The 12,018-nt window shown below is 36.7% G+C and overlaps 1 protein-coding gene across 2 annotated transcripts in view; it reads left to right on the top strand.

Annotated features, from left to right (window-relative positions):
- The first annotated feature begins 244 nt into the window (after window positions 1-244).
- SYCP1 (synaptonemal complex protein 1) overlaps window positions 245-12,018 on the top strand; it is a 108,885-nt gene continuing 97,111 nt past the window's right edge. Inside the window, exons 1-7 of one of the 2 annotated variants that reach the window (XM_041754164.1) lie at window positions 245-817; window positions 1,421-1,561; window positions 4,718-4,802; window positions 4,977-5,020; window positions 5,197-5,253; window positions 6,392-6,556; window positions 7,212-7,279. In XM_041754164.1, the coding sequence (XP_041610098.1) occupies window positions 1,454-1,561; window positions 4,718-4,802; window positions 4,977-5,020; window positions 5,197-5,253; window positions 6,392-6,556; window positions 7,212-7,279 (527 nt within the window). In that variant the 5' untranslated portion in view covers window positions 245-817; window positions 1,421-1,453. Of the gene's footprint in view, window positions 818-1,102; window positions 1,562-4,717; window positions 4,803-4,976; window positions 5,021-5,196; window positions 5,254-6,391; window positions 6,557-7,211; window positions 7,280-12,018 lie in introns of those variants that run through there. The other variant, XM_041754165.1, reaches the window with a different exon arrangement.

Below are 12,018 nucleotides of genomic sequence, written 5' to 3'. Positions count from 1 at the left end.
GCTCGGCTCCTCACAGCTTACCTAGCCTATTAAAACTGTCTCCCCCCTGCCCCCCCCAAAGTCTCCCTAAATCACTCCAGTCCCATATGCGTGCCTAACCCGTTTTTCATACTACAAATCTTCTCAATTTGAGCTCACCCCCCTTTCTACTCGGAGCTCTTCAAGAGCCCCGTCCATAAACGTTAAAACCCAAAAGCCCTGGCAAGACCTCGGACCCGCCAAGCGTGCAGCCTCAGCTCTTGGCATTTTCCCACCAGGCCGCACTTCTCGGACGCTCCTGCTCCTCTCGCTCACGACTACAGGGCCGCCGCCTACCTTCCTGCGCGCTCTTTCTCTCGTCACTCTCTTGTTCTGGGGGGAAGCCCTAAGACAAGCCTCAGGAGAGCCTGTGTGCAGCCTCTCCTGACTCCCCAGGCCCCCTCAAGCGCCGCTTTCCCTGTGTCCTAACCACCCTTTCAAAATTACCTTTAAGTGATTACAAAACCTGGCTATCATCTTCTGCCCAACCTTTTCCTCCCTAAGATTGAACTCTTGGACACCAGAAATGGTTTTTTTTTTACTCTCCCCTCCAACCTATCGTAGCCCTGGCTAGCCTTCCTTGCATTCTCCGACGCGAGCAGAAGCTTAAGGAACATCGACGCTAAAGAGAAACAGAACCCGCGGGAAGAAGCAATTGTGACCGCGTCGAGGAAAGTCTCGCGAGAATCGGGAACCTGGCAAACCGTCACGACCGACCGTTATTTAGCCGTTAAACCGTCGAGCACTCGGTCTTTCCTGGCTGGCCGCCGAGGTGGAGCGGTTTCCCGCCTTTTCCGAGGTTCGGAGGCAGAAGCTCGTAGTGATTCTTTTTGCTGACCTATGAGACAGCAGGTAGTTCTCGTGGGCACCGAGCCCACGGTTTCTCCCTGAATCTTGAGAGGTAAGCGCAGGTTTACTGAGTTCCGTTCTTGACGGAACCCGGAGCAGGGCGCGGTTTGGATTCCGCACCTGCGGCAGTAGGTGCCCCCGCCCCCCTCCCCCCTTCCCACCAGCGCCTCCTAGGCAGCCCGCAGCTTTCTAAGAACCTGTGGTAGTGTTCGCGGCGGGCAGATACAACTTACTGGTGGAGCTAGGGCTTGCTTTGGGGGCTGCCACGGTGATGTTATCTGCGTTGGGAGTCTTCCGGCTCATGTAGGTCGCCAGCGTGGCCATTGGTGGTGGGGGATGCTGGGAACAACTGTGGGGTGTTTTTTACTCTGACAGCCCGGGGATGCGACGCTGCAGACTCACACTGTAGCAGAGGTTACACCAGCCCCTTTATATAGCATTTATTATACAGACATCGCCTTTTAAAATAAAGCATAAAGCGTGTATTAATGAAACCATGTGAAACTCTTCCCGCTCCCCTTCTCCCCGTCCCCCCCCCCCCCCCGCCCTCTAGGGCAAAAGGTAATTTACAACTGGAAGAGAGAAAATGGAAAAGCAAAAACCTTTTAAATTGTTTGTACCACCAAGATTAAGTAGCAGTCAGGTATCTGCAGTGAAACCTCAGACTTTGGGAGGAGATTCTAATTTCTTCAAGGTAAGCTTACATATATGAATCTTAATTCTCCTGTTGTTAAACTTGAGGTCAGAAGGCAGGGTGTATTTTCTTACTGGTGTTATTTTATAACTCCCCCCCCCCCCCCCCCAGCAAATGTGGCCTGATTTACCCAAGAATTTTTAAACAGACTTATTTAAAATTTTAAGTCCAATTTACTTGACAGTGGTGTTAGTTTCAGGTGTACAATATAGTGATTCAGCACTTCCATATATCACCCAGTGCTTACCATGTGAAGGGCCCTCCTTTTTATTTTTTTAATTTATTTTATTATTTTTTTATTTCTTTTTATTGACATTGGCAAATTAAAATAGAATAAATTAACAAGTATTTTTTTTTAAAAAAATGCTTTGTACAAAAATACTGCAAAAATTTCCTAAAAAGCTTTCAATACAGTAGTATCTTTTCATGTACTGAATATAACTATTAGCACAGTGTCAAAAATGTTGAAGACAGAAACAGAATAAAAATCTGTGAAATGTTTGCCATTCCACACCCTATTATTGTCTGTACATATGGGGGAGGGGGGCAGCCAACTTGAAAGTGAACAGTATGACTTTTCCTGATCCAGAACGGTTTAAGGGCCCTCCTTTTTAAATTTTTCTAAAAAAATATTTATTCATGAGAGACGCAGAGAGAGAGGCAGGGACACCGGCAGAGGGAGAAGCAGGCTCCCTGCGGGGATCCTGATGCGGGACTCAATCCCAGGACCCTGGGATCAAGCTCTGAATTAAAGGCATATATGCTCTACTGCTGAGCCACCCAGGCCTCCTGATAAGCCCTAGTTAATCCTCATCACCTATTTCCCATCCTCCTCCCCTCTGGTAACCCATCAATTTTCCCTAGTTAAGTCTCTTTCTTGGGTTTGTCTGCCCCCCCCCCCCCATGATTGTTTATTTTGTTTCTTTTTTTGCTTTGTTTCTTAAATTCCACATGAATGAGATTATATGGTATCTTTTTCTGACTCACTTATTTCACTTAGGATAAAACACTCTAGCTCCATATATGTCAAATTTCAAATCACAAATGGCAAGATTTCATTTTTATTGTTGGCTGAGTAATACTCCACTGTGTATATATACTGCATCCCCTTTATCCATTCATCAGTTGGTAGACACTTGGGCTGCTTCTGTAGTTTGGCTTTGTATATGATGCTACCATAAACACAGGGGGCATACATCTTTTCAAATTAGTTTTTTCATATTCTTTGGGTAAATACCCAGTAGTGGAGTTGCTAGATCATAGGGTAGTTCTATTTTTTTCATTAAAAAAATTTTTTTTTGAAGAACCTCCATACTCTTTTCCACAGTGGCTGCACCAGTTTACATTCCACCAACAGTGCATGAGGGTTCCTTCTTCTCTACATCTTCGTCAACACTTGTTGCTTCTTGTATTTTTCATTTTAGCTATTCGGATAGGTGTGAGATACCTCATTATAGTTTTAATTTGCATTTTCCTGATGAAATGATGTTGAGCATCTTTTCATGTGTCTGTTGGCCATCTGTATGTCTTCTTTGGAGAAATGTCTACTCATGCCTTCCCATTTTTCAGTTGAATTGTTTATTTTTGGGGTGTTGAATTTTATAAATTCTTTATACATTTTGGATACTATCTCTTTATTGGATATCATTTGCAAGTATCTTCCACCCATTTTTCAATTGAATTATTTGTTTTTTGGGTACTAACCCTTTATTGGGTATGCCATTTGGAAATATCTTCTCCCATGTTGTAGGTTGCTTTTTAGTTTTGTTGATTGTTTCCTTCACTGTGCAAAAGTTTTTTGTCTTGAGGAAGTCCCAATAGTTCATTTTTCCTTTTGTTTACCTTGACTCAGAAGACTTATCTAGATAAATGTGGCTATGGCCAATGTCAGAGAAATTACTGCCTGTGTTGTCTTCTGGGATTTTCATTACCCAAGAATTTTTTTTTTTTAAGATTTTATTTATTTATGAGAGACAGAGGGAGAGAGAGAGGCAGGCAGAGAGATAGAGGGAGAAGCAGGCTCCTTGCAGGGAGCCTGATAGGAGACTCAATCCCTGGGCAGGGATCACACCCTGAGCCAAAGGCAGACACTCAACCGCTGAGCCACCCAGGTGTTCCTTACCCAGGAATTTGGATAGTATTGCTTTGAATGAATAATGAGCACACTTAATGTTTGGAAGCATCTTCATTTAAAAAAATAATGACTGCTTTTGTAGAACTCTGGATACTTAATGAGTCCGGCTTATTTGAATCTTCCTTTGTCCTTAAATGATTTGAGGCAATTTGTAAGATACATACAATGAAGTAGCAAGATTACAAAAATATATTAAGAGAATATTAGGATCAAAGAAAAAATAAAATTTGGAAAATATGCCAACATACTGGTAAAAATTAGTGTCTAAGCTTAAAATTTGGTTTTGAGCTTCCTGGTTGTCAGGACAAAAAGAGAAATTCATTTGTACAGTAGAGTTCTTATCAGAAAGGAGGAATTAGGAACACCTGGTGGCTCAGGGGTCGAGCATCTGCCTTCGGCTCAGAGCATGATCCCAGGCTATGTCCCATATCAGGTTTCCTGCGAGGAGACTGCTTCTCCCTCTGCCTGTGTGTGTCTGCTTCTCTCTCTGTGTCTCTCATGAATAAATAAATAAATCTTAAAAAAAAAGAAAGGAGGAATTAATACAGCTTTTACTGCTAAATTATTTTATTTATTTATTTATTTATTTATTTATTGCTAAATTATTTAAAAAATTTCTCTGTGGAACATCATATTGGAGATGGAATGAAGCAGTGAATATTTCAGTTTATACACTGTAGAAAAATTCCTGTCTATATAGCTAAGAGTATACTATCAAAATGCTATTCAGTGAAGACAACTCTAAATTTTATCAAGGGGAAGATCATATTGAAATTGAAGAAAACTATTAAGCTACTGATTAAAATTACTGTTATTTTCTTGAATACTTACAAAGCATGTATTTTTTGCTTTTTTACATATCAAAACCACTTGAAGTTTTAAATATTGCATATACATTAAAGGATTTATAATTAAAGTCACTTCTTTAAGCAGATGTGTATTATATATATAGTTACATATTATATGAATAGTTATCAGAGTGGTTTGGAATAGTATGTTTAAGAACTTCTTTGTGTTTCTAGGGTGCCAACAAATGTATTGAAGATGATTTTAGTTTTCCATTTGCAATGACTAATCTCTCCAAAAATGGGGAAAACATTGATTCAGGTAAGAGCCTGGGAAAGCAATATATCACTGTATATGGACATATTTTTTACATACATGTTGCTAGATATGGACTATAATTATTGTTATTAGCCTTGATAATAAAGCTAGATTTAATACTTCATATAAAAAATAAGATGCTGACATATTTAATACCAGTTGTTTTTTATCTTGCAGATCCTGCTTTACAAAAAGTTAAATTTTTGCCCATGCTTGAACAGGTCAGTTAAGTATAGGGTACATAGACATAATCTGTTTAGGTATTTAGTTGCTTGTTTGAAAGAGGGGAAAAAACTCTTTAGTTGTTGGTTTATGAGTTGTCAGTACTTAATTACTACTGTTTGGAAACTTTCATCAGAAATATTTTCTTACAGGAAACACTTATTCATTTTTTTAGGTTGATAATTCTGACAATTGTCATTACCAGGAAGGACTAAAAGATTCTGATTTTGAGGTCAGAAGATTTTCTATTTTTATTAAATTTCTTGTAATTGGAGTATCATTTCTTGTTAATTATATGTATCTTTCTTTTTGAAGCTTCTAAGGGATTAGGATTTGGTTAATGTTTTAAGTTATATTGTTTAAAACTATTTTCTCCCCTTTGTTTTTCTTTGAAATACTAGGCTTTTGTATTTTTCTGGGTTACACAAGCATGCATTCTTTAGTGGCAATTTAATTTTAAGCCATAAAGAGCAATAATAAAAGAGAGGATGTGGCTACAATATGTGAAAACTGCTATTTTACAAGCAATGTGCTTTTTATTTTAGTTATAAAAATCATTTTTACTTATGACACATAGATGTCTTTAAAACAAAAATTCTGGGGTGCCTGGCTGGCTCAGTTGGTGGAGCATGGGATTCTTGGATTCAAGCCCCATTTTGGGCATGAAGTTTACTTAAGGAAAAAAAAGAAATTCCATGGCTTTATAAAGTGCTATATGTTTGTTGCTGTGATTAAAATATCACAGAATTTTAAAATATGGAACTTATTCATATATTTTGATAACAAAGACCCATCAGCAAGCAGACATCTGTGATTTTAAAAAATATAAACTGACATTTACCTTATAATGTTGAAATGGATAATTCAGGAAATCTGAATAAAAGCTAAATAAAACCTTAGAATAAATGATAGCTAGATCTTGTGTTAACTATTATTTTTGTCATTATATTTTAAAATTCATGTCCTTTAGATAATCTTCAAACTGTATAACCAAAATGTTTTCAAGACCATTGTAAAAATTTATAGATATTGTGTAGAGTAACTTATTTTAGCTTTTAACCCGCCAGATTCTCTCATTGACTAAAATATTTCCAATATCTGGCTTAGATCTATTTTGAAGGTATTGGATTTTTTCAATAGCGCATAACTTAGTCAAGTGACCAGTAACTTTAGTGAAGTAGTTAATGCTGCTAATAACTTAAAGAGTTAATGTAGTTTTCAGGATGCAGTTAGGACATAAATCGAGGAGAGATTTGTTCTTAACTATTAAGGTACTTTATTACTAGGATATTTTCAGCAGGCAGCTGTAGTTTGTGAATTGTTCAAAATTTTAGCATTACTACTCTTTGAAAACGCTTTTATTTTAATAGAATTCAGAGCCAATGAGCAGACTATATTCAAAACTGTATAAGGAAGCTGAAAAGATCAAGAAGTGGAAAGTGAGTGTAGAATCTGAATTGAAGCAGAAAGAAAATAAGTTGCAAGAAAACAGAAAGATAATTGAAGCACAACGGAAAGCCATTCAGGAACTACAGGTATAATAAGATTTGGAATAGAAAATGTAGTGTAGTAGATTTTATCATAGTACTGTTTTAAAATAGAGTATTACAGTGATGTGGATTTTAAGGACAGTGCTTTTTTTGAAGTTTTGCTGATACTGCATTTCAACTTTAGGACGAGCATAGAAAAGTTGCACAAAACTTAATGCAAATGTTTAGGGAAATAATAAATTACTTTAGATAAAGATTGATTTATAGATTTTAAAATTTTTATTAATCCCTGTTACTGATGATGACTTGTATATGTTTTTTATTAATTGGAATATGAGATTTATGGATAAAATTTTATATTTGGAACTCTTGCTTCAGCTTTGTGGCGGAGTAAAAGAAAAATGTTGAGAAAATAGAATATTGGATTGGGACAAAGATAAAACATTAAAAATGTTTAGGGAAGATAATATTGCATTAAAATATTGATACTTTTTTGGGGATGATTCAGCAAACTTGATTTTAGATTTGTGAAAGTGGGATCCATATTCTTATGGGAAATCCATAAGCTGTGACACACAAAAATTTGCAAAGAATTCTTACACATCTTAGTTGTTAGCAAAGAAATGCTGCTTAATGATTATATTCATGTTTATTTTGCTAAGCAAAATGTGATGAACTGTTCTTTTATTTTGTAAATTAGTTTGAAAATGAAAAAGTAAGTTTGAAATTAGAAGAAGGAATTCAAGAAAATAAAGATTTAATAAAAGAGTAAGTAATTTAATGAATTTGTTTTTTCTAAATTTATTTATTCCATACTTATTAAAGCGATTTCCAGAAATTTATTTAACTTAATATTCTGTTATGTAATATTAACTTATACATAGAATTCTACCTGGGTGGTGTGGAAGAAGGAAGACCTACTTATTTTATTTACATTCTTGTATTTGGCCAACAGTGGTCACTGACTAATCATTTCTTGCTTTTTAAAATGTCAGGCAGGAGAAACCATTATTTGTGTCAAAAGGTATCTGATAATCCTGTATCTACAACTGCCTATGTATATTGTCTACCTTTTTGTTTGTTGCAGTATTTTAGGTGGAGCATTTGTAAAATCATGCTCAACTTAGTTACAAGCGAATTCTTACTCTTAAATTCCTGTTTTTGTCAGTGGCCTAATGATTCTTCCATTAATGTTAGCTTAAAATTATAGTATCATCTTTAGCTTTTCCTTTCCTTTGTTTTAGGCAATAGCTAAGCCTTATTTTATTTATACCCTTATCACCTCATTGAGATGATATCGTATAGAATTTAATAGAAAAATGTAACTTGTTTATTTCACCTACTAAGTAGATATTGAGTAGTTAGAATGTAATGTATGGGTCCACAAAGAGTACAGAATTTATTTATTCCTATATGTTTAAGTTAAACATCATAGCTTTAGAAGACATACCACTTTGTCAGGGAAGTTGCTCATAAATTAAAAGGGCTCTTACAACAGATTTAGTCCCATTGAAAAACAACCTATGGGGGTGCCTGGCTGGCTCAGTTGGAAGAGCCTGTGACTTTTGATCTTGGGGTGGTGAGTTTGAGCCCAATACTGGGGGTAGAGATTACTTAAATAAATTAAAAAAAGACAACCTGTGATTTTCCAGATAAAATTTAAATATTAAACCTTAATTTTTTCCCTAATTGAGGTTTGGTTATTAAGGAGAAAGGATAGAGAAGAGAAAGTTTCTAACATTGTGTGCTTATTGTATGTTTGATACTTATGGTCACTTTTGTATGGGTATATGATTGAGTTTCTGTAGTATCTTACAAGACCTTTAAAGCCTGCTTCAGCCCTAATACCAGTCTTTGAAGCCTCTGTTGATGAAAAGTTGAATTTTTGTGAATACTGTGAGTTTAGTTACATAGTATAGTGTAAGGTAGTGTAGTGTGATATAGTATAGAATTTATGCCATTTTTTTTTTTTGAGGTGAGAGGGAGTGTGTTTATTTTGGGTATGATTTCCTTCTATTTTAAATAATTGTTTCAGTTCTGTTTTGGCCTCAAATACTGAATTGTCAATTGTTGTCTGAAGGAACCTAACATTTAGCTAAGAGCTTTGTCAAAATATAGGTGAGAAACAAAGTTGCGCTTAAGGTAGAGTGACTTGATTGTCGGAAGACAGGTTTAATATACAGTTGCTCAGGACCAGCTCATTAACTGATCATAACTTTTTAAAAGAGATATAGATTTGAAAGAGACTTTGGATATTTCAAAACCATATGCCTGTTCTGTAATAAAAGTTGAGAGGGAATGGACACTTTGGTTTATTGATATTTTTGAGCAGGAAAAGTGTTTTGAGATAATTTACATAATTTTGAAGGCATTTTTTTTTTGAATGGAGCAGGACCTTCTATATGATCTGATTTCCAACATTAGATGTAATAATAGTTTCAATTTTCAAATTTCACGAGTCAAACCTGAAGCATCCACAATTACGTATTTTCAGAAATAACCTTAAAAAGCAACATTTGATTTTTGTCAGACTCCTATCTGGGATTTGTTTAAATAATTTGATGAATTAAACCCATCAAGCCCTGTTACATGCATTTGATGGTGGTCATTGTCAGAGAAGGCTTTCTTTCTTTCTTTCTTTCTTTCTTTTTTTTTTAGATTTTATTTGTTTATTCATGAGAGAGAGAGAGAAAGAGAGAGCAGAGGAAGAAGCAAGCTCCATGCAGGGAGCCTGACATGGGACTCCATCCGGGGTCTCCAGGATCACGCCCTGGGCCAAAGGAAGGCGCTAAACTGTTGAGCCACCCAGGGATCCTCCTAGAGAAGGCTTTCTAAAGATGAGAATGTCTGAAGGATGAATAGGAATTAGCCAGGAGGAGAATTAGAGGTTGCTACTCTGGCATTTCATGACATGCTAAGGAATTTTGATTTTTATGTCAAAGCATAGGGATTGCAGAGGGTAGGCTAAAGGCTGAGTGATTATAGCTATGGCTCCCTTTAACAGGAACATTGTTATTTTAAAAATACGATTCAAAATCTTGTGTATCCACTTAAGATATCATATTGAAAAAGGATTTTGGTTCTAGAGAAAAAAACTTTGAAAATTGCTGCAGATGGTCATTTGGAAGCTAGTGAAGAGTTTTAAGAATTCATTTTAGAAACATTTCTAAGAACATAGCAGACTTAAATATTTTTTGATTGGATGGTTGCTTATATATGGAGTAAATGTCTGGCTTTATGCCAGGTTGTGCTGCTCCTGTGGTTTAGGGAACATACTGCTAAAGCACTTTTGTCCTCTCTCCCTCACCATAAATTGACAGGGGAAAAGGCTGAAGTTGTTTTTCAAATTGTAATTGAAGAATTAGGTTCATGGTCACTTGTTTTTGAAAACCAGTAACAAAAAAGTCCCTCTCTACCAGTGGTTCTTAAATTTTAGCAAGCACCAGAATTAACTGCTGTGCTTGTTAAAACATACACTGTTGTCCTCTGCTCCCTTACCAGAATTTCTGGTTAAGTGGAGTAGGGCTTCAGAATTTGAGCTTTTAATGAGTGATGTGGATGTTGCTAGGACAAGGATCATACTTTGGGAACTACTGCTCTATACTGGAGAACAGTCATAGGCTTTGAAAACCAAACCAAACCAACCTTTCTCTGACTGGCTTATTTTGCTTAACATTATACCCTTTGGATCCATCCATATTGTTGCAAATGGCAAGATTTCATTCTTTTTTATGGCTGAGTAATATCCATATTTTTTTGTGTGTATGCTGTTTATTATGTATATATATATATCACATCTTTTTTATTTTTTATTTTTTAAAGGTTTTATTTATTTATTCATGACAGAAATACACAGAGAGAGGCAGAGACATAGGCAGAAGGAGAAGCAGGCTCCCTGTGGGTAGCCTGATGTGGGACTCAAACCCAGGATCCTGGGATCATGAGCTGAGCCAAAGGCAGTTGCTCAACCACTGAACAATCCAGGTGTCCAGACATCTTTTTTTTTTTTAAAGATTTTATTTATTTATTCATAAGTGACACAGAGAGAGGCAGAGACATAGGCAGAGGGAGAAACAGGCTCTATGGGAGTTTATACCAGAACCCCAGGATTATGACCTGAGCCAAAGGTAGATACTCAGCCACTGAACCACCCAGGTGCCCCTATACCACAGCCTTTTTATCCATTCATCTATCAGTGGATACTTGGGTTGCTTTCATAATTTGGCTATTGGATATAATGCAATAGGCATGCATATACCCCTTCAAATTAGTGTTTTCATATTCTTGGGGTAAATACTTAGTGTGATTACTAGATCATAGGATAGTTCTATTTTTAATTTTTTAAGCAACCTCCATACTGTATTCCATAGCAGCTGCATCAGTTTGCTTTTCCACAGTGCATGAGGATTTTTCTTTCTTCACATCCTTGCCAACATGTGTTGTTTCTTGTTTTTCATTTTATATGACCATATATTCATGACTTTATTTTTGGACTCTCTGTTCTGTTCTGTTGATTTATGTGTCTGTTTTTTTTTTGTTGTTGTTTAAAGTCTTTATTTATTTGAGAGAGAGAGAAGAGCATGAATGGGAGAAGAGGCAAAGGGAGAGGGACAAGCAGACTCCACACTGAGTGTGGAGCCTGATGCAGAGCTCAGTCTCACAACCCTGAGATCATGACCTGAGACAAAATTAAAAGTTGGATGCTTAACCCACTGAGCCAGCTAGGTACCCCTATGTGTCTGCTTTTATGCTAATACCATACTAGTTTTTTTTAGGTTTATTTAAATTCTAGTTAGTTAAGAGTATAATATTAGTTTCAGGTGTATAATGTAGTGATTCAGCACTTCTATATATAATAACTGGTGCTCATCACAACACCTGTACTCCTTGATCTCCATCACCTATTTAACTTAACCTCCCAGGGTGCCTGGGTGGCTCAGTTGGTTGAGCATCTGATTCTTGATTTCAGCTCAGGTCATGATCTTGGGGTTGTAGGACTGCTCTGCATTGGGCTCTGTATTTATTAGCAAGGAGTCTGCTTGGGATTTTTTCTCCTTCCTTTGCCCCTCCCTCCCTTCAAATAAATAAATAAAATCTTAAAACAAACCTAACCTTCCACCCACCTCCCATACTGGTTTTTTAAAAAAATTTATTTGAGAGAGAGAGAGAGAGAGAAAAAGAGAGAAAGAGAGAGTATGAACAGGTGGAGAAAAGGAGACTCCCCACCGAGCAGGGAGCCTGATGCAGGGCTTGATCCCAGGACCCCAGGATCATGACCCAAGCCGAAGGCAGATGCTTAACGGACTGAGCCACCCAGGCATCTCATCCCATTCTATTTTGATCACTATAGTATTGTCATATGGTTTGAAATCAGGAAGTGTGATTCTTCCAGCTCTTTTCTTCTTTCTCAAGTTTGCTTTGGCTCTTTGGTGATTATATACAAATTTTAGGTTTGTTCTATTTCTGAAAAATGCCATTGGAAATTTGTTTGGGATTATATTGAATCT

This window comes from Vulpes lagopus, chromosome 5 (assembly GCF_018345385.1).
Source record: "Vulpes lagopus strain Blue_001 chromosome 5, ASM1834538v1, whole genome shotgun sequence".
NCBI lineage: Eukaryota > Metazoa > Chordata > Mammalia > Carnivora > Canidae > Vulpes > Vulpes lagopus.
This window is presented reverse-complemented; position numbering and strand designations above follow the sequence as displayed.